Genomic DNA, 19088 nt, shown 5'->3' on the forward strand with positions numbered 1-19088 from the left:
CAGTACACTCTACCCAACTGAGGGAGCAGGAAGGTGGTATTAAAAAGTGTAACCTTTGGGAACAAAAGAGGCTGTTGTGACAGCTGCCTCTCACTCCAACCCCTCCCTTTTCCACAAGTAACCCTACAACAATTGAAGACTTGCTTGTGCACCTGCTCCTTTATTCTATCATTTTTCACATGCATTGCGTCTTGGGCAGGGGTAATCTCCATAGCTGATGCATAATACGTCTGGATGAGAATAAGATTACTCTTACTCTCCTCCTTTGCCACAAGAATAATAGAGGCTGCCCAGGTGAGAAAATGAAATACTAGTATATGGTGTGCAAGCAAGAATCCCATTACCTGAGCCCATAACAACAGCATTGTTATACTTAAGGATGTGTGTGTTTTCATCTTTGAATTAGTTAAGATCGTCCTGATGTAACTCTTGTTTATTGGACTTCTCATGTGAAGTTTTAGCTACTGGTTAGAAGGTCTCACAGTAACGTACATCTATAAGTATGCTTTTAAGAATGCAGAAAAGTGAAATGTAAGTTAGAAGTGCTTGTTGTTTTGTTGTTGGGGTTTTTTTCTTTCTTTTCAGAAGCCCTGCAGAGCACTCAGCTTATACTATAAACTATCCTCAGTGTTTTGGGCAATCTCTTTGATACATAGGCTGTTGGGTTTTTATTTGTCTTCTGTGTGTTATACAACAAAACCATTAAGGACCAAACTACTCACTAGAGATGGCACGTATAGGGTGGCAGACTGAGCTGTGAGTGTAGTCTGTTAAGCAGAGAAAGTGAAAACTTGAGATCTTGTTGGAAGTTTAAAAATAAACTGCAGAATCTTTCTGTGACTCTTAAAGTTTGTGATACCTCAGATCTGTGCTTTCAGCTTGGGATCGCTTCATCCTCTGCATTAACCTGCTTTTTTAACAGAAAAGAGGAATTTCTCATCAGTCTAGTATTGCTTTCTGTAATGCTTCTCCCCTTCCTTGGCAAAGCCCCCTGTTTGTGTTAATACAGCTTTTGCTGGCACTGAGGGTGACAGGTCTTGTCAGGCTGCTGTCAGCATAGAAGACAGCCAGGTGTCCTTTCAGGCAGGCACAAGTCCAAAATAAACCTTTTTGTCTTAAATTCTGATTTATTTCTTTTCCCCTAGCAGAGCAGTACTTCCTAACCATTTTGGAGAACTGCTGAAAATGTTTCTGGTTTATATTAAAGATATGCCATGTGTGGAATGATTTTTTTCTAAAAATAAAAGGAACCCAGTGCTTGTGCTGAAAGTCTCTGTGGTGTTTTTGTCCTCAAACTTTTCATAGCTCATTTTGTGACCACCTTCAGAGCCACATTATTTGTTTCAGTTGTACTTCTTTGGAGCCATATATATTGTTGCCATCTTCCATTTTTTTTCCCTCTAAGATATAATTTGTAAGAAGGCATCCAGCCTTGGCTGACAATGATCAGAGAATACAGAATTTCTTACAGTAATACAAGTTATTGTTATTCAGTTACTATTCTCATTGTTAAATTTGTGGCTTAATACTATATTTGAATTTAACCTTTTTTAAGACTGAGAATTTTGTTTCCCTGCTAGTATTTGTTCTTTCTGCTGAATCTCATACATTTCCTCCGACTTTTAAACAAATGTTCCTGGTTCTTCAGTTTTTCAATGTTTTCCTTAAAACACATTGACTCCCTAGAGCCATATGTAATCTTCCAGTACAGGAAGAGTACCAAAGCAGTATAGCTAGCTGTTGCACGGCTTCCCCATACTGTTCCGGCTCTATATCATAGGTTTTTTGACACAGCTTTGCCACAACAACTCTGTATGCAATCTGATGCCCAACACAGAAGCAACAGTATGTTTCTGCACACGTCTAGCTTCTGGCAAGTAAGAATTTTCCTCTTGGCCTATGTGCCTCAGACTGCACTCCCTAGGGGCCCTGATCCCAGGGGGCTTCATATGACAAAAGTTGTACTGTAACCATGCACAGCTAGCGTAGGTCAGGCACTGAACCTCAACTAGCAACCCAGAGTACTTGCAAGTGATGTGCAGGCATTGTTAAACAGCTTTGCAAGAAATTTCCCTAAAAGAGGAAATGAGGTGGGATGGAGATTGATGAGAATGAAGGTATGCACCTATCTTCCATGTTCAGGCTTTGTGGTGACCAAGCCCTCTCCTCCCACAATCCCAAAGCCTTCTGCTGTAAGTAAGGCAACAGTCTTCTGTGACTGGTACATTTTATGCTCAGCAAAACATGACTTCATGTATCTAGTATCAGGTTTTCCTCCTAAGTGGAAAAACTTGTAGGATTCTGGTTTGGTTTGTGTTTGTATTTAGGTCTTTTTTAATTTGCTTTGAGCTGATCATTAACTGCGTATGATTACCACTAAGATACTAACAAAACCCCCTTCCTTCATTTTAAATTCAAGAGATGTTTAGTTTTGAAGGCTAATTGTCATATGGCTATTGTCATCCAGGCTGGGTAAATAGTGATAAGCAACATAGTATGCATGTTTCTTGGGAATATAGGAAGTTTTATGCATATTAGTTACTGTACTAATAACAGTAGTGACCTTTCTGGTTATTTTTTCTGTCTATGAACACATAATTATTTGCATCCAATATTTAATATTAAGAATATGACACAACTGCTTAACTGTAGGAAGACTTATAGCTGGGGTTGATGCTGCATGCTTATTCTAGTCATTGGTGCCTAAATATCACAGCACATTTAATACATAGTGTCATATACATACTGATGTGAGTGCAATGTACTGCTAGTAGCTCAGCAGAATGGGAACTTTGTGCTGATGAAATGTCAGTCTTAATTTTTTTATTAACTTAGCTGTGGGCATTTTATGTCAAAACCAGAACTGACCAAATACTGCAAAGTGCTGTGCATGAAAATACTTTCATCTCTTTAATGTAATGTCTCACAGATGTATAAGTGGTCCTTTTACATAGTCTTTCAGAGATGTTAGTGGTCATGCATACTGGAAGAGATTTCGTCAGATTTAACACCTTTAAGCAGTGGCGAAAAAACATAGAGAAAAATGAGTCCATAATTAAATTAGTTACACTGGAAAAGGAATTGTAGGATTTGTGCTTAGCAAAGGAAGAAATGAAACTCACCATGCAGGGTATGGGTGACAAAAAGCCACAAAATGTGTTTGAGTAGTAGTCATGGTCATCAGCAGAGTGCCTTGGTAGGGCCAGGCAGAAGGGAAGCTGCTGAGATGGGTCACTGGTGAGCCTCAGCTACCTGCAATGCTATCTCTGATCTAAGTTTTGAACTCCAAAGCTGTCTCTTTACTTGGCTGAAAATTGGGTGTTTATATTGTTTATAAACCAAACCAAGTTTCTGATAGGGGTGATTTTGTTTGGGGCTCCCTTTCACACATCGTTTTTATTTCTTTTTTTTTTTTTTTTTCCCCTCAGACCACATGTAAGAGGTTTTTCATTTTTGGCAGACTGTCTTCTAGGAACACTGATGCTGTTATGTACTACTAGTTGGATCCAGATTTCTTGAGTGGAAAGCCAGCAACATTACTTCTTTGAGGGATATAAATTGTGTTTAAAAATGCACTGGAAAAGGAGTATTGTTCATATGTGTGATATTTGATATGAGAATGGCAACCGAAACATCAATAAAGGCTTTGTGTTGTCTTTCAGATATCAATGGTGATTTTTAAACTGTAAAAGATTCAAATTGCTGTATATATAAAAAGAAGTCATGTGATTTCAAATTATAATTGGGGAATATTTGATGGATGTGGTTATAAAATAACGAATGAGAATAATAGAAAGTTAATTGGGTAACATCAGAAAAGTTTATCCTGGTATATTGGGATTACATGCTTCAGTTGATACTTAATGTACTTTTGGGATTTCTGGTTGCACCTCACCTCTGGTTCTGATAGTGTATTATATTATGAAGAATATTAATAATGCTGCAGAACAATTACTTGTTCATTTGCTAACTGATTAAAATTCATGCATAATTTATTGGAACTGGGAGAGACTTTATAAATAAGTCTCCTTGTCCTCAAGAGCTTAAAACCAAAATGCATATGCTAATATAAGAATGTGCTTTACTTCTTAATATAAAAATTGAATATGCAATGGTATATTAGTCTCATTAATGTGAGGTTTTATTTGAGATAATCGTGCTTTTAATCAAAGTGTATACTTCTAAACATAGCCTTATGTTTTAGAGGTTTATAACTCAGACTTGATAGTGCATCATGCTCATCAACATTTATGTTTTCTGCTGTAATATACACTGACCTTCAAATTCATTAGTTTGACATTTAATGTGTTAGTTCCACAGCAAATAAACGGCCCTTATTAAGGCTGGATGCATTTCTGAGCTTTGATGCAGGTAGGGATCTAAATTAGTTCATATGAGTATTTCTTGGCAAAAATGGGTAAAACATGTTAATATTTAATTGAGATACTTTGTAGAGTTTCTGCTTTGGGGTATATACACCTGAGAGTATTTACCTTTTCACTCTGGGAGGAGAAAATCAGCTCTGCTTGCAGCTATTGTGGCACATTTGTGGCTCCCCTGGTCTCCAAACTGAATTGCAGGAGAGACAGGTTATCAAGGAAAAAAATCTGCAAGAAACCTTGTTTACCAAAACATGTGAAAACTCAGGTGCTTACAGAGCTGGTAAATACATTGTTGGGAGACATCTCTGGCATCTGGAGGGGAAACTTTACTGTTGGATGTGTAGAACCAGGGAGCTGTTAGCCAGACTTCGCCATGCAGAGACGGTGGCATGTCAGAGGAGGTCTGAAGGCCTGCTGCAAGCCCCTCCATCATCTCTTCCCCCACCCGCCATGGGCTCTGTGGCACTGGACAGGTCATTCCCAAGAGGCAGAATATGTTCGATGCCTCAGCATAGAATCATAGAATCTTAATTTCTTTTTCATAGAGAGGTGGTGGAAGTGGTGATCAGAAAGGGCCCTGCTCTAGGGAAATCCTGTGGTCTGGGTTTAAATGTATTTTTAGTGTACTGGCCATCAGATCCCTTCTACCTGCTTAGAGTTGCTGCGTTGTTAGTTCTGCATCGCAGCTGCGTGAAACCCCTGTGTGCAATGAATTTAGCATTGTTGCCTAATTAACTGAAGCAAATTAGTTGAAATATGAGCCATCTGGAATGAAAATGAACCTTCCATGTTTATCAGTGGATTCATTTTATTAGAAAAGTAGATGTTGCTTGTGATTTGTTTCTTAAAATAAATCACACTAAGGCAGTGTGCTGATTCTCCATGCAAACGTTTTTCAGTGTAAGGGAGACCTCACCTTCCTGTTTGGCCTGTTGTTACGTTTTTACTTTCCAGCTGTATTGAAATATTTAGGCAGTCAGATGATGATAAGAACAGAGGAAGACAAAAGGCACCATACATCCTATTGTTTAAGTTTCTAAATCAGTAGTAAATTGCCAAAGAACAAAATATTATATGTCATTAGTACATGTCTTTATTTTGTCATTCTCCTGTCAAGTTTTGCTCAGTTCTTATTATTCTGAGTGCCTGTAATAGGCATCTGCATCTTTTACCCTACCTGCATCTGGTGGGTTTCAGATGAACTGCAGTGATACTCATTTTTAAGACTACCCTGTGCAGGACTAGTGTATCAACCATTGCAACTGTCTCTTTAAGGAAAGTACATATGTTGCTTCTGTGAATAAAAGAAAATCAGTTACACATCTGAAAATCTCAAGTTATTGCCATAGTAAATTAGATAAAATGAGCATGAACCCAGATTTTTTTTTTTTTTTTTTTTTTTTTCAGAAAAAATGTGAGGAACTAGCAGTATATCCGTCAGATAGGATTTTGTGGTCCCTAGCTGAGATTTTTAAATGGAAAAAATAGCACTGGGCAGATGCCAGTGGTGCACCATTCACTTCCAGCTGTGGAAATTCTCCTCAGCTGTTCTTCTCTGATGTCAGTTTTATTTTGATTTTGAGTTTTGCAATTGCTACTCACCAAAACATGACAACTTTCTGTGGAAAGAGACCTTTTCTTAATGGGTTTTACATCTTTTGTTTTGTCACTGGCTTTTTTATCTCCCTACAGAGCCGCCTCGGCCAATCGCACCCCCACAGCTGCTGGGCGTTGGGCCCACATACTTGCTTATTCAGCTGAACGCCAATTCAATCATTGGGGATGGACCCATTATCCTGAAAGAAGTGGAGTACCGAATGACATCTGGGACCTGGACTGAAACCCATGCTGTCAATGCACCGACTTACAAGCTGTGGCACCTGGACCCCGACACCGAGTATGAGATTCGGGTACTGCTCACCAGACCAGGAGAAGGTGGGACTGGGCAGCCGGGACCACCACTCATCACCAGGACCAAATGTGCTGGTGAGTGCTGCTTTGGAAAAACAAGGAAACAAACAAAACTCTGATGATTTAACTAGTTGACAAGTTTGTTAGCTTTAACCAACCTGTAGCAGAACTTAATGGGTTCTTTTGGCATCCCCAGGATCCTCAAGTTTGTGTATCAGTAAGGATTTGCTCTGTCCCCTTCTTTGCCTGGTCACTGTCTAGGCTGGTGTTTGCTAAGCCCGGGAGGGTAGGTTAAGAAGTGGGGTGTTAGAAAGCTAAGAAAATATTTTTATTCTTCTCATGCAAGGAAGGAGACTTCATCCTTCTAGGAATGGACAAACCATCTGTTTTTTTTTTTCACAATGAAAATATGGGTTTTTTTTTCAGTGAAAATATGAATATGTATGGATATTTTCACTTACATTTTAAGTAAACTTGCACATAAAGGAACTTGCATGGGGGAAAAGATATCTGTTTAGGAAATAGAATTTTATTAACAGAAAAATAAATGCAGTGTACTTCTGAGTAATTTTTCATTTTCCAAGAGGATATGCATAGCCTGACAGAATCTCAAAGAACTAAAATACAACTACCAAAATCTCTAACTCCTAAAATACAATTGCAAATGTGAGTAGACTTTTTTCTCCATTTTGACTATCACCATTACAATCATGTTCTGCTAAATCCTGCTGCCTGCTACGTTTTTTTGAGTGCCCCTACATGGCCAATAGAAGGTTAAGCTCTTCCAATTTGTGTTGTATGCTGTTTCTTCTAAAACTATAGGAGGTTATTTTAATATCAGCTTTCATAAGAAGAAAGGTAATACCTACGTCTTCTACTTGCAGGGGAAAAGAATAAATGTAGAATTGAACATCAGACTGGGAGGCAAATAAGCAGAAATTAAATTGTGGGTGTTGGGTATTTTGGGGGTTGGGGTTTTTTTCCCTCCTAATCTCACAATTTTTATGGCCTGACAGTATCTTAAAATTTGCACTATAACTGGATTTAGGAAAAAGTGCTAATAACCATCTAGTCAAAGCTGCATTAAAGTAGTAAGAAGAGCTGCAGTTGCAGATTTCCATGTGTCATGTATATGTGCACATATACAAAACAAATATAAATCAAATATTTTCTCACAGCTTGGTGCCAGACCTCAGTAGGACAACTGTTCAAGTTCTCATCTAAGCATGGATGAGCACCCATTTTGTTTACTTAAGCAATAGGGTCAGGGTTTGCATTAGAAGCCAGGACTTCATGCGAACTGGGTCAGTGGGTATGAATCTCCGTACTAGGAAGTCTTTTTTGAAATTGGGTGTAGTACTGTCAGAAGTTGAGACACAGCTGGATCAAGACTAAACTGAAGGTGGTTTTTGGAATTTGTGATCTCATTTGTAATTTAGTCTGTCTTTCCTGTGAAGTAAAAGGACCTTTGTGTCCATCTCAGTTAAGATGGCAGTTGGTTGTGATCTAAGTTAAAGCATTGCTTTATTCTACTGAATTGGTTTAGGCATTGTTCTGAGAAAATGGAAATTTGAAAACAGCTTCTGTTTTAAAAAGGCTGAGCTAAGACTAACAAAACCCAAATGTTTAGGTTCTTTTTTCCCAGTGCTTGAAAAAATATAATTTAATTTACCCAGTTTGTGACAAACTAAAGCTTTTTTTATTGGGAAAAGGAAAGAAAGGAAGTTGTGATTTATGTGATGTAGTTTTAGAAGCCACTTAGGGGAAACAAAGTTATGATGGGTATGATTTTATTTTTGTTTTTAACCTGACCCCTCACATGTAAGTTTCCAAAATCTAGTCTGGCTTGAGACAAATTTTTAACTTAATTTAATCCACTATGAAGTGAACCAGATCAAAAAAATACTTGACAAATCGAACTTCCAGACCAGCATTATTTTAACAATAATAAAATTTTGAGATGTTTGTCTTGCAGCAGGACTGGTTCTTCTTATTCTATGAAAGTGAAGGCAAATAAATGTTACTATTAACTGATTTCAATTAGAAAAAGGTGAGTCAACAAGAGACCAAAGGATTGTGCTCAGCACCAGTGATGAGTCAGGGAAAGCACTAGGTTGAGCACCAAGTTGCCCTGCTGCCTCCTCACCTGTCTGGAAAATGAAGGCAGATCCTTTTCCACAGTGTTATCCCAGGGTTTCTGTAAGATAACTGAAAGCCGAAGTCAATATAAATGTGTATATGTTTTTATATATATTTTTATTTATATTTTGCTCATAAAAGGCAAACTATGTACATAAAAATTAGTTTCTTCTGAAGAGAAGATTTATAAGAAAAGATAAAGATAATAATGGAATAGCTCACCCTGCAGTCTCTGCTGTGGCTGGTATTATATGAGTGACTGGCAGGTGATTTACTGTGCTATATTAGATGACATCTCTGCAGCAATATCTTCTTTCTGGAGATTCTTCAGTTATTCCTAATTCTTGTTTCTGACAAGATCACTTATTTTTCAGACAGACACTCTTTTGCGTCGATGTTCTTTGTCAATTTTGTCTTTCCATGAGTTTTGTGCATATTAGTTCAAATTCTGAAACAAGTTATAATTGATTATCTGCTCAGTGTCAAAAGGAATGGTGGGAAATAAATGAATTTTCAGCTTGAAGTTTAACTGCGCTTCATACAAATTAAAACCCACACATTAATGAACATTGATCTGATGAGTTTTCTAATGTTTACATTCCAAGTAGCAGCAATAGTAAACTCACTGATACATCAATAAAAATAGCTTGGCATTCTGTTCTTTGTTTATTTAATATCTAAGCAAATATTACCATTGTTTTCAAATGAAATTCAAAATGATTTTTTTTTCCATAACTCATTCAGTATTTATAATTTTATGACATTTCTTAATAACATATTATTCATCAGTTGGCCTGTGCTTTGCTGCAGATTTAACCTACTTCTGAACGATTCGAATGACTGTTCTTATCTTGGTATCAGACATGCACTTTTATTATTAAGTATTTAGATAATTTTCTGTCTTCCTCATAGCAAAACCAGTGTCTGGTGACTCATTTAGTAAATGTTTCCACTAACAAGAAACAAAATTGCTTTCTAATGAAGAGATAATTCTTCCACTAGTTAAAAGTGCTCTGGCAGCCTACTTGTGTACCCGGCATTTCCCAGGTAAGGTGTCCTGTGCTGAAGCTGAGTTACAGAATTTGCTAGAAAACTTGTGTGTTATTTTACCAGTCTGCAATTAAAGGTAGTGCTGAGCAGTCAACTATATGAAAGCGCTGCGTGTTTTTAAACAGCTTTTAAGTCATTTTAAGACTAAAAGACTAAAGCATGTGAAGCAAAACATTATATTCTGATATTATCCTCATTAATAGCCAGATGTATGCTTTGTATTTCCATTTCTAAGCACAACTGCAGTTGGTGCTGAGTGTGGTGTGGTCTTTCTGCCTGTGTGTGGTTAAATACAAATAATTTAAAGCTGCAGATGCTGAAAGCTCCTTCCTCCCATCAGTCCTCATGGGGCACCTGGGCTTTATTTCAGTATGACTATACCTCTTGCCTGGTGTCATTGCTCAAATTACTGACTTCTCAAGGACTTTAAAACCAAAATGAAAGACAGAAGGTAGTAATTTAATCAGAAGTACTCCTTATGGCTGCTTCTGTGGCTTTGGAGTGTGTTGTCCTTCTGAACGTATCTTCTGAGACTGGAGATCGTGTGGGGAGTGTAGACAGTATGTGGTAATATAAAATTGTCCACTTAGCCTGCTTTATCAATTGTAAGTTAGAAGTTATTTTCTTATATTGGCTTCTGCTTCTGAGTAACAGCTTACAGCTCAGTTTTATGATTAGCTGATATTTTAGTGCCAAAGGAGGTCAATAGTTCAGCCTGTCCAGAGCTTAATATATGTACACAGTGGAATTGCTTGCTCCTGCTTTACTGAAGTTGAGTGCAAGGATGTGATTTTTTTCTTTATTTTTTTTCTTCAGTAAAACCTGGAGAATTATAGAGCAGTTGGAGCAACAGCCCTATGTGGTTTTAGGTTTTTTCAAAATAACTTGATTTGAGGAAACTTCTGCCTGCATTATTTGGTTTTGATAATGAGTAAGGAGGAGGGGAAGCTTTATAGCTTTACCAAAGCTGAGAACAGAACAATATTTATTGGTTTTATGATTACTGTTATTATTGTTATTGTTGTTATTGTTAAAAACAATAATATTAGCTTGTTCAGAATCATTATCTGTCACAGAGACCTAACGGTAACAGCCAGCCTCAAGGCATTATAGCAAAGATGCTGTTTCAGCGGTGCAGTGCAGTGCTGGCATGTGATTGCCTGCAGTTGAAGGCCTGGGAGCTCAGCAGCTTTCTGCCTGCCTTTTTCAAGTGCAGAATGTTTGTTTACGATTTGCACATTTATTAATTTTTAAAACAATGTACACAGAATACAGGATACTGCTGAATTCATCACTAGCAAAAAAAAAAAAAGGAAGACAAAACATGGAGAAACATTGAAAAAGAAAAGCAAGCTTAAGGTTGGGTTTTGGGTTTTCATTTTCTTGAGATTTTTAACAAAGGGACCTTGGCAATGTTGCCATTGAGAAAGTGACTTTGTATGCCCATCTGGAGAACTAAAATGTTGTTCTGGTTACATGAAAATTGAACTGATTTTTAAAATGAATGGGGTGAAAGGCATGGTGCAGTATAGAATCTACATGCCCCAATGAGGGGAGCGTACAGTGCTTCTTTGGGTGGTGTTTGCCTTTTACACTTGAAGAGTGAAGGTGGGGAGTTCAAGGTGGAGAGGTGGATTTATAGGCTTTGCTGTGTGCTGTATGTGAGAATTTAGGATGTTGGTATGTGAGGCAAGGGGCTTGTAAAATTGGGTACAGTCAAGGTCACAGGAGGGTTCTGGAAAATATGACACTGAATGGATAAGCTGCGCTCTTTGTGTCTCTTGCAGTAGTGAATCTGAAATCATTATTTAAATAGTTAATAACTAGTAATAGAAATAGAGATATATGTGTAATTTTCAATTTTTTTTAAAGTGGACATAGAGAAAATATTTACCTTTACGGCAAAATAGTCATCTTAATGTTACAATCTTTACCCTTTTTTCTCCTCCAAGTAGATGTCATTAGAGACTTAACATATAGCTTCAAGAAGAGCTTAAGTACATTTTGAGTGCTTAAATTGCATGTTTTTATTACCCATGGTTTTGTTATTTACAAGTTGAACACTTTCTTAGAATAAACTAAAAATGAACGACTTGAAACTAAATGAATGTGGTACTTTTAAAAATTATTTTACATTTGTCATTGGAGAAAGGCCCACATTATGCCAATATTTATAAGTTGCTGTTGTTTTTACAAATGTGTTTGGCATTCATGACTGTTTCTGGGCTTTTGGCCAAGTAGTAATTGGAAACATTTAAGAGCTCGCTATCAGATACCAAATGCACCAGTCTCTTGTTTCATATAGGTTTACTAGTTGGCGACGATATGAAAAAAATAAAATAGAAAAGGTATTTAAACAATGGAGAAAGTCTGGACTGATGAACTTGATCATATTCCCTTTAGGGCTGAATACCAGAGTTGTTATTGAGAAAGCATCCTGTAGAAGAGCTATCCGATTTGGACTATAGGCTGGCACACACAACCATATTCTGCTTATTGCGCTGCTTGTCACTGTTCAGATACCGATACCACATATAGAATCCTAATGATGGTTATATCCATAAGAAAGGACCGTAGCGCAGCTGACTCACCTAGCAGGAGACCAGGAAGACTGTCTAAGCCAAGTTCTTGTCAGATTGTGTAAATTAAGCATGGTATCCTCTTTTTCAGAGGAGCACAATGGAGATGACTCAGTTGAATTGGCAGTAAACTGCAAGTTCAGACACTGACCTCCACTAAATTAGTTTTCAACTTTTTTTTGTTCACTATATTCAGCCTTGCTTAGTATAATCTTTTTTTTGTATTTGCAGCTGCAAGCTGCCTCTGCACTAACTGGAAACTTTCGTCCTATGGCATTGCAAGTGCTGTGTTATACAAGTGCTGTGTTATACACGACGTGGATTTCCTGAATTCTCTTGTGCTTCATTTTTGGGATAAGCTTTGTTCAAGGCTAGTTCTTTATTGTATAGTGATGAACTCAGCAGTAAATCACACTGCTCTAAATCACTGAGAGTTAAGGTAGCAGACCTAGATAGTTTCTCTAGAGTGGCTGCCCACTTTGCAAAGCCTCTGTTGTGTGCACGTCTTCTTTTGCCTTCTTTCTGAAGTCTTTACCAGTGGGCAGGGAGGGACAAGTTACCTACAGCAAGATGTAGTTATGGTCACTGGCACCTGACATGCTGGTCAGTCAGGCCTTCAGTGCCAAGTCCATGAAGTTGAGGTAGGTCATTGAGTCAAAGATGATAGCTGTCTTTCTCGTGAAAGACATTAGGTCAGGATATCACTTCATCTGTATAACAGAGGCTGGCGGACGAAAAGAAGCAGCTGCCAACACCACCCAGAGCCTCCCTGTCTTTCAAGCGATCCCTCCATCTCCTGTCTTACCTAAGCTTGCTGAGCAGCTTTTCCCAGGGCAGAGCACGCCAAAGCACTGAGACTGCTGTGATATAAGGAAAATGCATGTAACTAGTCAATAGATCACACTTTCAAGAGGAGCACTGTCTGTGGCAGGAAAATGTATTGTAGTACATTAATCCATGGAGCCCATTCCAGCTGTAAAAGAATGGACATGGGCAATAATTCATATTGCAGCACTTGAAAATGCTACGGGTGCACCTGGGCCAGATAACTCAGAGCCTGATTATGCCTTCTCCAGAGTTTGGGGACTGATATACACAGATTTTTGGTCTGTGTTCACTTCCAAAGAGCACGACTGTAGGTTGAGAAAATCTTACCCTTTCAGAAGACTGCAGATAATTTTTCAACTGCAAATTCTATTTTTAATTACAGCTGCAATAAATATTTTTTAGTATAATTCATTTGTGTGCTTGATACTTTAGTCTGCTTTCATAATTAAGGTCTCTCAACTGTTTAGTAGCGTAATATCACTTTCATAGTGTATGGGAAATGGTAAGTACAGAAATAAAACGTACTTTTATAGGACTGGCTTTTATTTATTGTATTTTCATTTATCACTATTAAAAATTAAGCAGGGAAAATTTTAGTCGGGTTTTGAAAGTTACTAGGGTCATTGCAGGACATGGATGTGCGGTTTTGGAAGCACACTAATTTTTTGCTATTGTTTTGGCACTGTTGTTGGAGTAGCATGGAGTAGGGAGGGAGGGCTGTGTGAGAAGCATGAGTGGTGATGTGGAAGAGGAAAGCAGCACCAGCAGCCTGTGCTGAGGGGATGGATACTGATGAGATTTCCCAAATGCATTCATTATTCTTTTTCCTCCATATGTCTTTCTCCTCCAAAGCCATTACAGGGAAATGTCATATTATTAATGCTGCTGTGAGATTGGGATAAAGTTGAGATTAACATCCCCCCAAGTTTAGGACAGGTTTCCCTGTTCTCACTGGCATTGATTCTTTAGGCTTTATTCTGTTACATGAATCTTTGTTTTTCATTTAATTCTTGTTTGATTTTTTTTTCTCAATATTATTTCATTTTAAAAATTTGCAGCTTAATTCTTTCCTCCTAATTTGAACCGAGACTGTGTGAGGCAGAACCGTGTGAATTTCACTTTCTTCATTTTATTTCTCAGTAAATCCTCCTGCTGGTGCTGAGATGGGGAATGTTCCAGGTGATGCTTTTTTATGATAGGCTAATGAAATAGCTACCATTATATCAATAAATTGAGGAGCATATTAAGTGACAGCTGATGTCAAGTTGCACCTCGGGTAATCAGTAAGTCAAAAATCCTAAAATGGTTTGTGAAGACTCTTACTGCTACGTGGTTTTGTTTGCTGTTTAAAAAAACCAAACAAAAAATCTGTTCCACGTGACTTAAAAACAAACATTAAAAATACTGACATGAAGTATCAGGATCAACCAATTAATTAAAAGCTCATCATCTTGACTTTAATTCTAAACAGAATAATGGAACAGCCAATACAAGGGCTGATTAATGAAAAATTAAGAAAGTAATGCAATTAAAGACAGTCAACAGGTTTATGGAATACTGGTCTTGTCAGAGTAACTTGATTTTTAAAAATCAGATTACGTATTTCGTTAATAAAGGCAATATTGTTCTTCTCTAATGCATTTAATTTTATATAAAACATTTTGATTAAGAAACAAGAATAAAATCAACTCAAATGGAGAAGAACTCTCTGATATATCTAAAACTGTTCTTATTAAGTAATTAAATAAACATTTCTGTTTGGGTCCTGTCAGGAACAGTTTCACAGAATTTATAAAGAAAATGTAACTATGATAAAGCTGGCAAATTGCAAATTATCATGAAAGTGGTAGGAAAAAAACATTCCCAGAAAGAATTGGGTTATTAATTTACAGTGGTTTGAATTGAGAGATGCTAATCTGTGTTTCAGGTAGGCCAGCTGCAGTATAATAAAAACAAAATAGTCCATATTATATAATAATCCATATAGAGGGGTAAAAGGAGGGGCTCCGGCCCTAGGCATGGGCTGACACTATGTGGGGAACACTGACCATTAGGGCTGTCACTTGGGCACTGGAATGAAAAGTGCTTCTGTAGTCCATGGCTGTGTAAATCAGAGCAAAATTTCCTACTCTTTCCTTAGTATTAGAGAATGTTTTAAAGCTTTTGAAGGTGCATATTTGAAATTGCTTACCAAATTAGTTTCGTTCTGACCTAAGCCCTTTATCCCTGTCTCTCCAACATCTCCCCAGATCTGCGTAGCATTCTGTTCTATAGAATTAAAAGGATGGTGTTGTGGAATAGATTGTTGTTGGATTTAGGAAACAAAAATAAAAGAATCTTGGCAGGAACTTAAAATCTGGAAGCAAAATCTTGTTGTTAAGATGTCCAGAATTAATACTTGTTTTAGAGATGCAGATCTGATTTAGACAATGATTTCTCATGTGGTTGAAACTTATTTTCCTTGTTTCACATCTCCAATGACACTGCATAATCAGTCTATCATTTAATTTGTATAGTGATATTTTTCATTTCATATTACTTTTTAAAACTATTTCCTTTTATGCCTTTTTCCCTCCCCCCCGGTCATTAATTGCCGAATGCTATTTCATTACTCTTGGAAATGGCAACGTGTTTCATTATCATCCAGATAATTAAACATTTCAAATACTAAGAGTACCATAAGCACACATTTTGCAGTTTATTAGCTTTATTTTGGAGAATTATGCTTGATGTGAGGGACTGGTTAAAATATATTTGACAGCATACCTTTTTTTGTCTGCAAAATGAACTCTACCAATTAGGCTGAAATGTCAGAGCATGGACACCTACTGGGAATAGAATGTGCTGCATTTACAGTTTACAACTTGTAGCTGCTTAGATGATTACAAATAAGCAAACTAGTTCAGTTGCACCACACTTCCTTAAAGTAGTGACATGCAAAGACAGTGCTGAACTGCAGTTCAAGAAAATGCTTTGTTTGTGGCTGTTTTATCACCTTGACAGATCAGTTCACTTCGCATCTCGATGCCATTTGGAAAACAGGGTTAATGTGCGTGTTTTCGCTCATGTTCATGTGACTTTGAAAATTGATTTTATTTTCAAAGCTAACACTTCTGTTATTGTGCTGGCTGCAATGAGATCTTTGCTTTATCTGACTGAATGCTTTCCACAGCTAAGTAGTTTGTAATTAGAATTTAGTACAATGAAGATCATATTAGAGAAGAAATTTTTATTGACTGACAAATTTTCTTACTGATGTAATTTTTTGTGGTCCTGTGGGCAGACACACACACCCGCTTGAAAATAAAGAGCAACTGCTCTGCTTTCAGCTGTTAGCGTGACCAACATTTCTTTGTGTCTGTCCTTGCAGAGTGTACTCTTGGTGTTCACTTGATGCTTACTGGGCTGGGGAATGTAGGGGGAGCGCAGCAATCATACGGCATAGAAATCAGTGGAGACCAATTTATTCCTGAACTTAATTTTTTTTATGGCTGTCTTAGCACTTGTCTCTTATTCTCTGAATAGCCATAATTAAGGATCATGCTACTTGAACACGTTCCTTTTGTGTGTGTGTGTGCCACTTCACCTCTAAGACTTCTTAGGTTGCCATTACTAAGTTTTCTTTTACTGTTGCTCAGCTTTTTGGGTTTTTTAAACACAGCAATACCCACCCTCTAACCCCATCTATTCCTTCCCTTCAGCCATGAAACACAATTTAAAGCTTAGAAGCAAAAGTACAGATGCTTTTTTTCTAAACAGTGGATGAAGGAACATACGCTGCAGAAATTATTCACATTGAGTAATATGCTTTTAGAAGCCTCACAGATTACAGGGTGATGAATACAGTATTAGAACCTTGTCCTGGTCTCATTTGGTACCTGGTGCAGTGCTGTGTTTTGGCTTTAGTCTGAGATCAGTGCTGATAAAACACCAATGTTTTAGCTGTTGCTAAGTGGCGCTTACTCTGATCTAGGACTTTTCAGTCTCTCATGCTTTACCAGTGAGGAGGGGCATGGGAAGCTGGGAGGAAGCAGAGACAGGACACCTCACCCAAACTAGCCAAAAGGGTATTCCATATCACAGCATGTCATGCCCAGTATATAAAATGTGGGGAGTCACCCAGAAGGGACCAATCGCTGTGTGCGTCAGGCTGGGTATTGATCAGCAGGTGGTGAGCGATTGTATCGTGCATCACTTGGTTTTCTTGGGTTTTATTCCTCTCTCTCTTTTTATTACTTCCCTTTTCATTATAATGATGATAATATATTTTACTTTATTTTAATTATTAAACTGTTCTTACCTCAACTGGTGGGGTTTATCTTTTCCAGTTCTTCTCCCAATCCCCCTGGGGTGGGGCGGGTAGTGATCGAGTGGCTGCATGATATTTAGTTGTCAGCTGGGATTAAACCACGACAACCTATACAGAAGAGAAACAAGTAAAAAGTTTCATAGATATGATTTATCTTGCCTACTGGTAATTGGAAAGGTGGTGAACACATATTTGAAAGAAAATTAACATGGTAGACTTTTTTTATTGTCACTTTAGTGTTGGACATATTCAGAGCATATACCCATAGTTTATACAATGAGGAAAAAAATATATACAACCGTAAGGTTGTACAGAATTCAACAAACATGCATAACCATGATCTTTATTTCTTACTGTGAATTATTTAGTCCTGAATTTACTAGTTGCTGTGTGCTTTAAATAAAGTCAGTTCACAAACTTGCCTTTTTTCCCCCTGTGTTAATTTGATCTGATTTCAACAGTGGAAACAAAAGTGCTACCACTCTTCAATATTGCCTTCACAAATCAGCTTTCTGTCTCCATGTTTAAGAGAGGATTTGCAAGTCTAAAGTGGGAATTCTGAATCTGTACAGCAGTTTCTGTGATGACTCTGCTTGATTTAAAGATCTCTTGGAAATAGGTATGCTATAGAGTTCCAAGGGGTGGGGCTTAAGCTGGGCTTCTGTGCCTCATGATGAGCAAATTCTGTGGAAGTCGTGCTCTTTCAGGTCACTCTGAAAGTCTGCCTTGTGGACAGACTTAAATTAGAAAATGTCAGATGCTTCCATTACAGATACTGTTCCTAAACCAATCTCCTAGATAATTTATATATTTTCTCAGTGAACACACGTGTGCCCATGTGTGGCTTTTTTCTAGCCTCTGGAGAGCAGGCATCCTGCCTTAGTAGTTCCATGGAAAGCTCTCAGGATGATGGGCATGCTTCCTTCTGCCGGTCTACACAGTAACTCAGGCCTGAAAACAAATATGTAGCAATGATAGTAAGGGACATCAACAACAAAAAACTTATAACCTTTACAGTATAGTTTTTTCAACCTTGGGTAGCAAAAATCTGGTTTTAAATATCCTACCATTACTCTCACCGTCCTTTTTGTGTTTAATCCTATGCTTTACTCCAGCTGGTGTGGACTTGTAGCAGTAGTTAAGTATCACATAGCATTGACAGCTCATGAAGAAACTACTTTCTCTTGTTCTGAAGTTCTGTCTTTTTAGGGTGGGGTTTGCTGAGTTGTTTTCTGCATGGAATAATTGATGGTGAGAGAAAAGGGGGTACTCAAAGCTTTGCAACTTCTGTAATAGAGTTTCCTTTCCGTGGATGTGGTGGCACTTAAAAGAACATTGAAGTCATTGTGTATGCTTTTTTTGTTTGTTTGAAATTTTATCGATAGATTCCATCTTTCTGAATTTAGCATGTTAGGAGTAATCTGTATCTATGAGAAACAAGAACATAAAGGATGACAGGAGCCTGGGCTGCTGCAGAGTAAGATGCCTTGATGCTGGGGGGCTGAGCGTCCTTGCAGATGGGCAGTGTTGGAAAGCAAAGCTCTAACATAGTGGCCAGCCTGTAATGTTTTAATTTCTGCAAGTAAAGTGTAACTTTTCATCCTTGGTAAAGTGAGTGTCTAGCTATTTAGCAAGGGACAAAGCATAATGTCATCATTGGAGAGATGTATTGTCAACTTGGACAGGTGATATTTAAGGAGCCTGAAGAGAGAAATGACCTGGCAGTGTAACAAGACATATCACAAGTGACTGTCTCAGAAAGAATGAGAACAAGACAGACAATTTCCATTACTTCTCAGTGTTAAGGTGCTAGCATTATCCCCTAAACAACCACATGCTCCAAGCAATAATCATGCACTGTCTTTTTCTGTACTAATATAAAAGTGGAAT

General features: G+C 37.8%; 1 protein-coding gene across 5 annotated transcripts in view; it reads left to right on the forward strand.

Moving 5' to 3' along the window:
- PTPRK (protein tyrosine phosphatase receptor type K) overlaps positions 1 to 19088 on the forward strand; it is a 403857-nt gene that overhangs the window by 228508 nt on the left and 156261 nt on the right. For all 5 annotated transcript variants that reach the window (XM_065680919.1, XM_065680921.1, XM_065680920.1 and 2 more), the window contains exon 7: positions 6075 to 6368. In XM_065680919.1, the coding sequence (XP_065536991.1) occupies positions 6075 to 6368 (294 nt within the window). The remainder of the gene's footprint in view (positions 1 to 6074; positions 6369 to 19088) is intronic.

The sequence above is a fragment of the Lathamus discolor genome, chromosome 5, assembly GCF_037157495.1.
Source record: "Lathamus discolor isolate bLatDis1 chromosome 5, bLatDis1.hap1, whole genome shotgun sequence".
Taxonomy (NCBI): domain Eukaryota; kingdom Metazoa; phylum Chordata; class Aves; order Psittaciformes; family Psittacidae; genus Lathamus; species Lathamus discolor.